Source organism: Pagrus major, chromosome 5 (assembly GCF_040436345.1).
Source record: "Pagrus major chromosome 5, Pma_NU_1.0".
Taxonomy (NCBI): domain Eukaryota; kingdom Metazoa; phylum Chordata; class Actinopteri; order Spariformes; family Sparidae; genus Pagrus; species Pagrus major.
The window spans coordinates 7116286-7130430 of NC_133219.1; the positions used below are offsets into that span (position 1 = coordinate 7116286).

The following is a 14145-nucleotide window of genomic DNA, read 5'->3' on the forward strand; positions in this document are numbered from 1 at the left end:
GTATTTACAACAGTTTCACTGTTTGGTGTTAATTTATCAACAATGTTCATCGCACCCCCCGTCGTAAAAGCCACAGACAGACATCATCTTCTTCTTCACCCCTCCCTTCCCCTCCCTCCCCCCCCTCCTCCCCCCATCCATTTTCATGGTATTAATATTGTTATCATTTTCATTTTTTTATCTTTGTCATTTTGAGTTGCGGTATGGCAACGGCATTTTATTAAAAGATTAAAATATACATTAGATTACATAGAGAATGGAGAGTTTACAGTGTTACAAGATGTAATCAAAATAACTACATAAAAACATTAAATAAGGGCAAAAGAAAAAAAACTATGGTGGTGAAATTGTTTAGAGGTAGTAAGTGAGCACTCTAAGCTACAGAAATGTTGGAAATTATTGGTTTGTATGAATTCCAATGAGGTAATAAAGCTGTGTATTGATTGGTGGGATGTATAATTACTCTTAAGCTATATTATGTACAACTTTTCCTGTGTTAACGGGGGCCCGCTCCTGTGTGCCATGAAGGAATGATCTACTGTGGGGGGAATTGTTGATAAGCAGTACAAAAAAAAAAAATGTTTACATATGTACATACTAAACATCAAATTATAAAATATGGAATGGTGTCATGTCGAAGTCAAGCAATCAATTACACTTCTTTATGTTGCAGAGTTTGAATTTCCTTCGACTAATGTATACGGCTGTAAGGCAAAAATAAATCTTGGAAGTAACCACAAAGCTGCCATTGAGCTGTCAACAGTAGCATTGTTGAGTTGCTGGACAAGATTGCGAGCACATTACAGTCAAAGAAACAGCTGCTTTAATCTATGTATTGTATGAACTGAAAGAGAACCCAATTACCAAAATGGAGAGTGGTAATTAAATCAAAAATCAAACAAATTAAAATGTCGTAAAAAAAAAGAATCAAGTAGAGTGTCATCCAGTATTTTAACTTCAGGTCTGGAGAGTTGAATCATTTGCGGGCTGTTTTCTGTTTGTACATGTGTGTGCTTACCCCTACGACAAACAAAGAAGAGCGTGGTGATTTATGAGGACAGAAAGAAAACACTGTACGATCAGGAAACACTCGGCGTCACTGATGGAGGTGTGTGTGTGAAATTTCGAAAGGTACAGGGGAAAGAATCTGTTGTGAAAAGTTTTTTTTGTATATCCTCTGCCAGTTAAAAGAGTCCATGCCCGGTTTGAGGCGAAGATGCATTAATAGCGGATCAATTCGAGGTATCGGAGTGCACGCTTCCTGGTCCTTCTGTCGGAGATATTACAGAAGACGGAGTCGTTGCATCTTGCCATCCCCCATTAGCCTGGAACACAAATGGAAAAAAAAGGTTGAGATTACAAACACGTTCACTGCAACATGAGCCTGGCACATTTTTATCCTCAAAAACAAAAATGGAAATGAGACTCATAGTGTCTGGTGGTGTCAGCTGATGTTAAAACGTCTGACTGGAAATGATGCTGTGTGATCAGTCCAGCGTTCTTTGCATTACAGTAGCATCAGCAAAGAGTCTCTTGGAGAACAAATTTGTCTCGTGTCCCGACCAATGGGAGCAGTCCCTGAAATCAGTGTCTAAGCAGATTTCTGCAGTGGCCGACAGCTTGTCGCTACATATTCTCCTGTCAGTCAGGAAGAGGGAGGGCTCGGGCCGGCTGAGGTGGGGAGAGCTGAGTGAAAGTGACAGGGCAGGGCCTCTCCAAGAGAGCCAGTCTTAGCCAGCCTGACTTTGCTTTGCTCCAGGCATGACCTAGCCTTTACTGGATCCTTCTACGTCACCACCAACAAAGCTAAAGGTTAGTCTATGCTAATATATCTATACGGCACTTTCAGGGTTGCTGCTACAAAAATGAGCTTTAAGCCACAATTTGACTCATTCAAAATATTTTTGTACTGTGTTACTCTTTATTTCTGATTCTCTCTTTTCATGTGCTGAGGTTGTTCAGTGCTGCTGTTTGAGTGGGGATCACACTGAGCTCTGGTGAGCCAGTAGGCACAGGTCTACACTGCATGGAAGTGAGAAACCTTGTGAGAAAGTGAAAAAACACTTGATCCTGGTAGGAGTTGACGTGTCTAAAGAGCTTATAGCAATAAGGCTTCAGCAAAGCTGAAATGACACCAAAAGCACCGAACGCTGGCAACAGCCCCCGCCATTTGTTTACAGAAGATGTGTTAATTTTTTTTCCAAAGAAATATATTTTTTTTAAATTTCCAGTAACACTGCTGCAAATCTAATACCTTACTTTTTGATGCTTAAGCTTGAAATAATATTAGACTGTGAACATGCGTGCATTTTACCCAACAGGCATGGCAATATAAAGAGCAAATACTGAGGTCCTGATACAGTGCAGAGAGAGAGAGAGAGCTGTCTGATACTATTTCTCTCTCTCTCCCTCTCTCTTCATCGTCTCTCATCAACAAAATTAATCTTTACTCTGATAGCTTCAGATTATGCGCTGCTTTCCAAAAAGGCGCCATATCAAACCTCATCAAGGAAGATGGAATTCATGTCTGGAAAAAGGCTGCAGGCGATCACATGTTCATATTTTATCATGAAGATAAGGCTATGGAAAAATTCTGTGAAGCATTTCAAAACAGCTAAATGCAACAGATACCATGCAGTGAACCTCCCCTCATTTTATATATATTTTTATTTTTGAGTCAAACAATGTATATAAAGATGTTTATTAAAGTAAAGTTGGAGGTTGTATTCCCCTGCTGTGTAATGTGTTTTATTAAATACAACTTATCGGGTGACACAGTAAGAGAATATGTCTTATGTTTTAAGGCACAAGCATGTGTGTCTGTATCTACAATGTCTGTGATGCAATTTAATGTACTGTACCATCATTAAATATAATCCAAATATAACTGTGCAGCCTATTTTGATGATGAAATAAAAAATCATATTGTGATTATTTTTCAAGATATTGTGATATGAGTCACGATTTTAGTAGGGATGTTAATTTTACATTTCATTTTCACTGAAAAAAAATAATACTATGATGTTGATGTGATTTCCCTTACATCTAGAGAATAATGATATGAAGGGCAGTGGGGTCTCTATAGCACCACAATGCTTCATTTAAACAGCTACAGTATGTTGTAATAAGCGATGAGTACACTTACTGAATTATTGCACTTAAGTTAGATTTTACGGTAGCCTGTTTGTACTTCCATTTTCTACTACTTTGTACTTCCAATCCACTACATTCTGGATGCAAATATTGTTTTCCTCCACTACATTCATGTGATAACTTTAGTAACTAGTTACTTTGCAGATTACATGCAAGTACACGTACAAGTAGTGCATTATACATTAAAAATTTAAATGCAATGCAATTAGATTTTTAGATTATACTAATTCTGATGCCAGCATTAAAAAATGCTGAATATCAGATCTAATAATCTGACAGGTCGATAACAAGTCAACCTGTAATATACAGTATATACATATAATACAGTGTATGTAAACATACTGTATGTTTGATTTACTTTTACTCTCACTTCTAATACTTAAGTACATTTAATATCAGATATATTTTAAGCTGATATCTTTACATGTATCTATGAATAGGGTACTTTTTACAACACTGGTTATTTTGCCTTTATGAAAACTTTGCAGCTCCTGTAATTTGGATACTGCACTCTGCCATATCATAATTTCAAAAATATTTCAATTAATTGTTCAGCCCTTTAAAATATTAACAAATTTCACACCGCCTTTGTCTCAACAATCTACGAACAAGTGAAACCAATTAAACCTCTACTTACATTCAAGCCGTGTGGACTATACATCGTGTTTCCCCCGAGAGCATCATTGTATCCTGCCGTCTGACTGATAACATGGCGCAGGGTATCCACCTGAGGGGACAGACAACGTGGACAAGCTGGTCAACTCAGTGTCTCGACGCAGGCCAACACTAACTGTTAACATGCTCAGTGAAGCAACAGATACTGACTAGTGTGAAATCACAAAGGGAGTCCTGAGACAGCAGATTTGTAACATATCTAATAGATTTACTGATTGGAAAAAAAGAGACTACAGACAGTACTGGCATGCTTGTATCTATTGCATTTTCTATAGTGGCTATGGGATAATAAACAAGAACAAAAGTGACAAACTAACAAATATATGGCTATTTTTTAAATTAGCTTTTATTTTGACCTTATCATGAATGAGCATAGATTTTTTTTGTGCATGGCAGCGATTGTGTTTCTGTTGTATAGTAGCGTTAAACTTACAAAATGGAAGACATCAACAACACACAATAACAAGATGAGACAGGAAGATATAGAATACAGAAAAAAGGGGGAGAACACAGTACCAAAAACCCAATACCAACCCAAGAGTTCAAGTCAAAGCCAAATGCATTCACAAAATCTTTAATTAAGTTGTTTGGAATAGTAATCAGTAAATTGTGGCATGATAGCAGTGGGGTGGGATTATATTTTGGCTGCCAAAATATTCCATCCAAAGCGAAATAGTCAGTCAACACGATAGTCAATCACTTGCTGAGAAAAATTTGAACTGCCCTCGCACGGGCAGCGTGTTTCTCTTATTTTTTTCTATTTTTGGTTGTGCTTCAGACTGCACTGTGGATGGCTCAGTACACAGGCAAGACAAGGACAGCTCTCTGCACTGGTAGTCAGGAACTGTCCCCGTTTGTTGATCCTACCTGTGACTGTACATTGGCTCCGACTTGTGCCCCTTGGTAAGAATCCCCATTCAGACTCTGCATGCTCAAGAACATGTCCCCAGAGTTTGGGAGGTTAAAAGAACCTGAAGAACCTGGAAAGGGAGGATGTAAGTAGCTGAATACATGAGAAGGCTATAAAGGGAAAGCACAGAGGCACACACCCACGCACAAAGAACGCAGACACACACGCCACGCACGTGTCTGCACACACAGACCCAACTCAAGCAGAAAAATACACTGAAGAGAGACTACCATAAAGCAGGCAACTACAAGGGGTGAAGGAAGGAAGGCAAAGAAACAAACAGAAGAGGACGATATGCAGGAGGACTCAGGAGGATCTTTTCACGAATGCGGTGGACACAAATGAAATGAAAATCACATGACACAAGGGGGCCGGCTCTATATGCGGTTGGTCGCTTAAGCTCCCAATTGTTCCACATCACCTACTTCCAATCTAACGTTGGCAGGGAGGTATCACATGGTAAATGACAAGGACAATAAGAAGCTTATGAAAAGACCAGTACCAGTAAACATGTTGGTTAAAAGAGTGTTTTTGCTCTCTGCAGAATCCAGCTGAAACTCTTCATCTTTCATCTGGAAGCCTGGGTGCAAGAAAAAGGGACCACTTCATAAGCTTACCACACCCCGACGCAGGTCAACCTAGCCCAAACTCAGCATTACATCACTCATTAAACCGGACTAAACATGCCCTTTAAGGCTTCCTGTCTTTATATGACTCTTATTCAATATGAACTGCATATGATGCCATTTTGATATAATACTATTACTGTATGTAAAATGCTCCCAGCAATTATGTTTCACTTTATTTAGCAAAAAAAGCATTACCATTCAGTGGGACTACATACCATTACATTACAAATGACAGGAAGTTGACAGAAAAGTCAAGGGAAAACAAATCCCATGGCATCCTTCTGAATTTTTTTTTATTTTGCCAAAAATACATGTGTTCTCGGTTCACAAGTCAGGAACGCTCTCTTTATGCATGAGTTTGCTTGGCATCAACTGTCTTATAGACAGGAGACACTGTGATCCCCAAGCTGGGAGCAGAGCCTGTCACTCTTGCCTGTGTGAATCGTGCATGAGAGAGTGAGGCAGGTAGGCAGCAGGTTAAAGGCTGAGGTAGAGGGCAGATATTTTTTTGTTGTCTATATGCAGGAGTGCCTACCGGAGTTAGGTGTGGTAGGGGAGTTGGCCTGGCTGTTCTGCACTGCAGCGGCTGCAGCGTGTGCCGCATTTACAGCAGTCTTGGCGGCATACAGGTTGGCTTCTTCCTGAAACTTGCCGATATTTTTCTTGTACCGGATCCTTTTGTTGCCAAACCAGTTGGATACCTGTGTGCGAGAGCAGAAGGAGGAGGAGCAGAGGAGTCAGACGTCAAGCAGCCACAGCACCGTGCACTGAGCAGTGTGATTGTTTCAAGATGTCATGTTTGGGTCCATCAAGTACCCAATTCCCAGCCCCTGCAGTAATGTCCGCCGGGTACACAAGCTAATTAAGCCATAATCAGGAGCCACTTGTGTCTTCTCATGGATGGGAGCATGACACGCTCTCAGATCTGTCTCCTGACAAAACTAAAACACAAGGGGCTCCGACTGCACAGACACTGAAGTCAATGTATTATATATATTTCTCATATCAGGGCTGATTATTAAAGATATAAATCCCTCAGTGAAATATATGATTGTTCATATTTTACCCTCTAAAGAATACTCACTGATTCCAAATCAGTGACTCTAGGTGATCGACACCCTATGTAAATACATGAATATTAAATGATTAAATACTACAGGGCAGAGGAGCAAATACAGCCAAAAGTCTGGTGACACTTTCTATGAAGGCTGTGTTTATAATGCCTTATAAGGCATCCTGAACATACTTAAGATATGCTATAATGCACCTATATCATAGTTTTGAGCACTATTTTGACAATATCAATATAAATTCAAAATACATTTTGCAGCGTGTGCTGTTGTGTGCTGTTCTTGTATTGACTCTTGCTGTATTTATTTACTTATTTTTTTCATTTAACTTAAGGTAAACATGACTGCTCATAGTGACTTATGACCAGCTTGTAATGTATTACATCTGCCTATAACACAGGGAGCTCATTGCTTTACTTAAAGCACCCAGTTGCCACTTACGGTAACTTATAATCACATTGTAACACGTTATAATATTGATTCTAACGTGTTTAAAACAATTATGTCTTATAAATATGATCACATTGTGATCCTTGCAAAAATGGTAAGTGACCAGCAAGTAAGAAGTATTGAGACTTGACCTTATAAATCATTATAAAATTCTATATAATGTGTAATGATTATTGTTATAAAGCATTCTGAATAGTAGTAATTGCTTATAACTGCAGGGACACTATAGCACATTAAAGTATGTTACAGACATTAGTGTCATAATGACTTAAGATTATTGTTAGAAATCATTAGGATATTCACGAGTGCTTATACCTTTGATTATACAGGGCTACAGGTGCATTATAAAACATTATAAATATGTTCATAATGCATTATAAAGCCTTATGACATGGACAGAAAAATGGAAACATTGTTAATCCGTTAAATGTTCATATTTGATTCAAATTCTTATCTTATACTGTAATATACAGTGAGCATTAATTAATGGCTGGCCTGGGTAGCTGTAGTTAAGTGCTTTAATTTCTGAAAATAACAACATTAATACAGCAATGAAACATTTGTGTGTGTGTGTGTGTGTGTGTGTGTGTGTGTGTGTGTGCGAGTGGTGTGAGTGTGTGTGAGTGTGTGTGCATGCTCAGTAATTCGGGAAGCAACTTTTGTTTGTAACTATCAGAAACAAGAGTTCAAAGGTAAAGACCTGCAGACACGTGAGGCAGTAAACACAGATTATCGGAGCAGTCTGTGTTAATTGTTGCGTTTAAAAATATACATTTAACAGAAGTAAAATGGAACTGGAGGAAGCACTGAGATCGAATGCATGTCTGAATCTGGGCATGTTCAGATTTCGAACAGTTAAATAATAATTTTATTGAATTGAAATGATGACATCCAACATCAGTCAGAAAAGTTGCATGAGGGGTGAACCTTATGTGTGAATGCTGGCTCTGCAATAACTGTGGAATAATAATGAGGTGATGCTTGTTTTTAATGGTTCTATAAATTAGAGTGTCTTGTCGCGGTGCTGCTGCCCCCCTCTCAGGCCCTGCAGCCCACGGCTGGACCAGCCAAAGAGCAGCTGCCCCTAATGACGCTTTATTTAATTTCCACCCATGTGCTTAAATTTTAATATCCCCAGCAGCCCGCCAATGCTGTGGCGTAAAAACTGACTGGATTTGCAGGACATCAGATCATTTCTATCCTGCACGTCTCTGTGCTCTAAATCTTTAATATCTAGGCAATTAAAATTAATGACCATTCAGCCGAGGCCCACTGTTGGCAGGGTTTCCTTGACATCAATTGTTTGATGGGTTTACCTAGAGGTTAAACTAACAAGCAAGGTTTAATTGGAAGCAATGAAAGCCCTGGCCATCATCCTTTTTACTTAACCTGCTTATGGTGGATTGTAGAGCCAAAGACGATGCAATATTCTCGCTCTTTTAGACAGCTCGCAAAGTGCCCACAAACCCCAGGAAATCATGGAAAATGTTCTCTAAAGCTCATCAGTTTGCTTAATTGAAGAAAATGTCCGTGCGAACAGTGGATTACACAGAACTACATTTATTAAAATGTCAGTTGTGGTGTTTGTACATGAAGACGTATTTGTATCATAAAGCCTGGAAGTTGACAGTGGTTGATATACACTAGTTTACTTTTTTTACATAAACCAATATGGCAATAACGCTAATCCTACAGTTTCCTTATCAAATGTAATTATTTCATAAGTTAGTGACGGTTGCAACATAAACTTTATTTCAATCATGTCCTTGATAATGAAGTATTTTATGACTGTATTCTGCTGCTATATGGTGTTACAAGCCTGGACAGGCATCGAATCCTCTGGACGTTACAACACCCTTCTCCGTTCTACACATTCCTCTCCTGCCCACTGAACTCTGGCTTTAGTGATTCTCGGGTTCAGCTAAATATTGAACAAATGCACTGCACTGTAAGGTGTGGAGCACAACCCAATCTACAGAACTAATTCCCTTTTATCTTGTGGCAGGCCATGCATTCAATTGACTCCTATGTGTGGTGAGAACTAGGTTGTGAGATTGAATTACCTGACATCAGCAGCCTCAAAGGCAGCGATTGTATAATGACCATGCAGACTCCTTGCAAGAACACGATACCGTAGCCTTCGATGCTGCCCACTAGAGAGGCCGCGGAGCTGTAGTTAATAATTCAAACTATTTCACCCTATTTCAGGTCAATACTGCTTGCTAGTCAATGTAAGGCAATGCATGATCTGTCTATGATTTCAATATATGTGAGGTTACAGTGCCCTAAGCCTTAAATACATACACAACGGTGGTCTCGGTAGCTGTGATACCATCAATTATACAGGCAGCATTAATAATGAATAAGAACTCTTGGCTTCTCTAAATTCACTATGATCTGAAATATTGAAAAGTGTCACTCAGAAGAAAAATGTAAGCAATGTAAGAGCAGTCTTTGCACTGCCTTAAAGGATAAGTTCACCCCGGAATGAAAGTTTTATCATTATCTAGTCAGCCCACTGCTGATGGAAAGTGGGGTGAAGTTTCGTAGTCCTCAAAACATTTCTGGAGCTTCACAGCAACGTTCTCCCAAGAAACTGAAGTGGCTGGGGACTTGTTTTAAAATGGAAAAAGTACCAAATTGATTTAAAAAGACATTATTTACACCTACGAAGCACAGTCAAGCTTGTGCACCCATTATAGACAAGATGCGTGCTAACCCTCCTTAGCTTAGCGGCTACAATGAAGATTTCGGCTTAAAAAAAGGGTGTAAATATTGTCTTTTCAAATCAAATCTTGCGGCTTCCACAGACTTGGATTATGCCGGAAGAGCTATTTGTTTGTTTTTCTTTCATTTTAAAACTAATCCCTATCTACTTCACTTATTTAGGAGAATGCTGCAGTGCTGTTTAACTGTGAAGCTCCAGAAATGTTTTGTGGACCACAAAACCTAATCCGTTTTTACACCGGCATTGGGGTGAGTAGATAATGACATAAATACATGTTAATAAAACACTAACAACATTTTAGTGTTTGTGTGAACTTATCCTTTAAATGTCGAACCATTGACACAGATCATATCGCCTCGATAAACCCTGACACAAAGCACAGCCATCCAATCCCATGACTTCATTCAGGAGTCCAGCACAGCACATGCAAGTGAGAGAGCGAATAAGACAGCATCCTGCATGTAGAGGCACTGGCAATCGTAACAATGTCAGTAGCTCATGTGCTTGAGCCGTTCTATGAACAAGCAGGATTCAGTATTAATCAAATCAGACACACTGACATAGCCAGATAATGTATACATTCAATATGTTTTTTTCCTTCGAGGTTATCACTGCAGCTTTAGACATAAATAAAACACTGGATTTGAACTGCAGGGATCTCCTGAGGTAAAGAGACTTTGCATCACTTGCATTTTAAATGATCTCTGCTAAAATGATGCAGGGTGTTTCGTCAGCGATGATGTATTGTGCAAGGCCGCGGACCGTTATTGGCATACCATTCACGACGGATGGTTTTTACTTAATGAACTGCTTATGCAATCAACAAAGCCTGCAAAAAGTATTTCGGGGGTGTCTGAAAAATTACTTAGCCGAGCCCTCGGAGTGGCCACAGCAAGCGGTTTGTGACTCTAAGAGGCAGGGAAAACGGTGACTGATAACACACTTACGGTGCACCCGGCATCACGTCCAGCCTCCGACTTTGTTACTCACTTAAAATGAGCCAAAGCACTAAGAATAAGTCAATAAGAATGTATGCCGTGGCCTCCGCTCGTCGAGGAGTCCGCCACTAATGGGGCCTGAGATGAGTTCAAGTGAATTTTTAAAAGCCCTCTAATTTCTGCACAGACTGATTTGTTCTCATGGGAACGAGTACAGTGGCCTGCTCTTGTGAGTGGAGCTCCATTTGTGAGGGTCGGTGGCCATTTCTTTAACTGCCACAAAGCACACAGTAATCACGTGGTGGGTAGATAAAGAGTGCAGTTTCAAAAGACCACACAATTAGTCGACGCTCTACAACAAAACAAAATAAAAATAATGTGGTGAACAATAGCCAAAAAAGTAAAATTTCATGTGACACATTTGTACACACATAATATGGTGATAACATGGGTGTAGTTCAAAAATATGGATCAAAAATAGTCTGTGTTCTTGTGGGACTTAAGGTGGGATGTAAATGCTTAAAATCCACTCTTTTTTCAAAATGTAAATTCAAAACGTCAAATGCTGCATTTCATGATAGCATTAGCATTGGTCCAAAAGTGTGAGGGAGGGAAGTTCTGTGCAGTGTGAGGCTATTACATACAGAAACAAAGGAGGTACAAAAAAATGAAAACAGTGGATCAGGAGAAGTTATGACATACCTGTGATACTGTGATGGTGCTTCCCACCCCCTGAAGGCAAAAAAGAATGGGCTTTTACAGTATCTGACTCTTCACGACTACACTCAATATACCCCTCAACACCCCCTCCCCACACAGAAAAAAACACTGCAGATTATTGTATAGATTCATGTTTCTCTGATATCGTGTCTCATGAGGACAACCATAGAACAATAGACCATCAAAAAATCTAGTCACAGTCATAGCAGAGAAAGAGAACACAGGGTGATAATACTTTGGATGTGGGGGTAAGGTGTGAGAGATATTGCCTTCAGGTTTACCCAACAAGGAGGCTATGCTATATATATAGAGATATATATATATAGATATATAATTTAAAGTGGGAAAGTTGCATCATTAAATCTAAAATAGAACTAAGAATTAGCAGAGTCCTGCAAGGTCACTTGAACAGCAAACATATAGATAAATACCAGTATCATCCAGTGTTTTGAAGGACCAGACTTTAGTTCTTAAGGTAATGGCTGATGCCATTTTTCTTCCCAGCTTATGACCTGAGCGACTGACCAGGCAACAGAGGGAGCACACATGGTGGATGGGAATGAGAGGGGCAAATGGCAGGGGACCCAGCGTTGGGGCGACTAAGGAAGGACAGCATAGTGCTTTGATTGAGGCCAAGATGATATAGGCCTCCCCTCCCTGTGGCCCTGCTCTGACTGGCTGGGACCAGCCTTGACTGAAGCATCATTAGGCAGCCACAATGTCAAGGTTAGCTAAGGACATTGTGTCTTGGTGGTGTGACCTACGGTAACTATCCCTCTAGGCTTTAGCCTTTCCCACCCTGATTACCCACCAGCTACTGTTAGAGGAACACTACCCACCTGGGAAACTGTGATGCTGCACTTCTTGGCCAGCTCCTCTTTAGCCTCCTCGCTGGGATACGGGTTGCTGAGGTGCGAGTAGAAATATTCGTTCAAAATTTCCGTCGCCTGCTTGCTGAAGTTTCTCCTTTTCCGCCTGAGTGGGGAGCAAAACGAGAGAAAGGCCGAGTGAGCCTATTAGCGGGACCAGCATTAACTCATCCATTTGGATCGCACAAATTGCACAATCAATCTCACACATAAATGGTGAAAATAATGAGGAATGGGCTCTAAGGGCCCTCAGGAGCAGAATATCGTGTCCTGCTCCAAGAGTCTCGTCAACACACAGAAGACCAGACTCCAACCAATAAACTGACACGCACACACACACACACACACACATACATACAAACAAACACAGTCACAAAACACATACAATGTTTAATTTGGTCTGTTGGTCTCCAATCTCCAGTCCAAGCGTGTAATGTGTAGAGTTTAGTGCAGCGGATGGGTGGGCTTTGTGATGGAGCGCAAAGCCCAGTCGGAGTGCATCTCGGTACATTATAGAAATCACGGCATGCACAGTTGAGCATTGTTCCTGAAGTGCCACAGCCCCAGGGATCTCCAGTAGAAACAAGCAAACTCTAACTAGATCTGGGTCCCCTTCCCTCCCAAGGGCACTACTTATCATGTTGTTGAGCATTTGCTTATTTTGCCTTGTTTACCGCGCTTCACACAGGCAGTGGGCAGCAAATGTGCTTCCACTTGGCTTGTTTGGCCCCAACTTGTGCCGCTCTCTGCCGAGCTCCACACTGCACCACACTGTTAGTGATTAGTGTAATCCACAACACCTGCCGATGACCTCCCCTCCATCCATTACACATGACTCGCCCCCCATTTCATTTGGTCTTAACTGCTCTCAGGTGTGGGGGCATGATTGTCTTGAAAATGGATAATGCATGGAACATGGACACTATTAAAATCATGCATCTTTAGCAGAGCTCATACTGTGTGCTGTGCCAGAAAAGTGGGAGAGGAAACAAACTTCGGGCCTGCGCACAGTCTAAAAATGACCTCGCCCACGGAAGCAATAAAAGTTTCTAGATACCAAACACACACATACACATATACGTATATATGCTACACACACGATCCACTGACCTGGCATCAAGGAATCTGGAGCGCAGGATCATGACAGCCTCACAGGTGCTCTGTTTCAGTTGCATCTGGATGGAGCTGAACTTACGGTGGATGATTCCCACCATGCGCTCGATCTCTTTGGGGGAGATGGGCCGCGTGCGAGACTGTTCCCTCAGCAGGTTCATCACATGGGTAGTGAATTCGTTACATGCCTGCCAAGTGATAGAGACGAAAACAGCCAAAGTGAGTTTAGTAAATTTCCCAAACCACAGCGGTGAGCTTTTTACGACTGACGAAAGCTCCATGACTGATATTCTAAAGTTGTAACATTTTTCATATATGAAATGAGTTCATTACACGTAAGCTCTCTGTGCACTTTTTATATATTACAGTGATGACATAATAGGTGAAGTCATCTTTGAATATAAATGCAGATTTGCAATTTGGCTCGGCCCTAATGCAGAGAGAATTTAAACAGCTTTTCGTTAAACCAGTAGTTCATACATGATTAATTAGAATAACTCATTTACGTAGTGCACACTTTAGCTCATTACTCTGAGTAAAATTCGTTAAGTATTTACATTTAGATAATTAAAACCTGGAAACACCCTTAAGAAAGATGCATTTACTCCAGGCGAAGTGTTGTGTGCCCCCGCATACCCACCTCCTCTCTCAGAGTGCACCGAGTAAATTAGTCTAATTTACCTCACTGGCTTGCTGAGGCATCACTGTTACACCTTCTATTTTCACCCATAATGCCTCTGTGTTTAATGGCAGGCTCAAAGTGCTAGGTGAAGAAGCTGATCATACTTTCATTTAACACAGATGAATAAGGTGCTGCTTAGGATCTCTATAATCTGCCACGATACAGTGAGTAATATTGCAATTTCTTTCCCAGCATATTCTCTGCAATT

At 40.5% G+C, this 14145-nt stretch overlaps 1 protein-coding gene across 3 annotated transcripts in view; it reads right to left on the minus strand.

Annotated features, from left to right (window-relative positions):
• Positions 1–628: 628 nt before the first annotated feature.
• LOC140996172 (pre-B-cell leukemia transcription factor 3) overlaps positions 629–14145 on the minus strand; it is a 59220-nt gene continuing 45703 nt past the window's right edge. Inside the window, exons 4-10 of one of the 3 annotated variants that reach the window (XM_073466468.1) lie at positions 13253–13443; positions 12113–12248; positions 11256–11285; positions 5903–6068; positions 5241–5318; positions 3791–3880; positions 1238–1325 (exon numbers count right to left, since the gene is read on the minus strand). In XM_073466468.1, coding sequence (XP_073322569.1) covers positions 3834–3880; positions 5241–5318; positions 5903–6068; positions 11256–11285; positions 12113–12248; positions 13253–13443 — 648 coding nt within the window. In that variant the 3' untranslated portion in view covers positions 1238–1325; positions 3791–3833. Of the gene's footprint in view, positions 1326–3790; positions 3881–4695; positions 4809–5240; positions 5319–5902; positions 6069–11255; positions 11286–12112; positions 12249–13252; positions 13444–14145 lie in introns of all 3 variants that reach the window. The other 2 variants (XM_073466467.1, XM_073466466.1) reach the window with 2 other exon arrangements.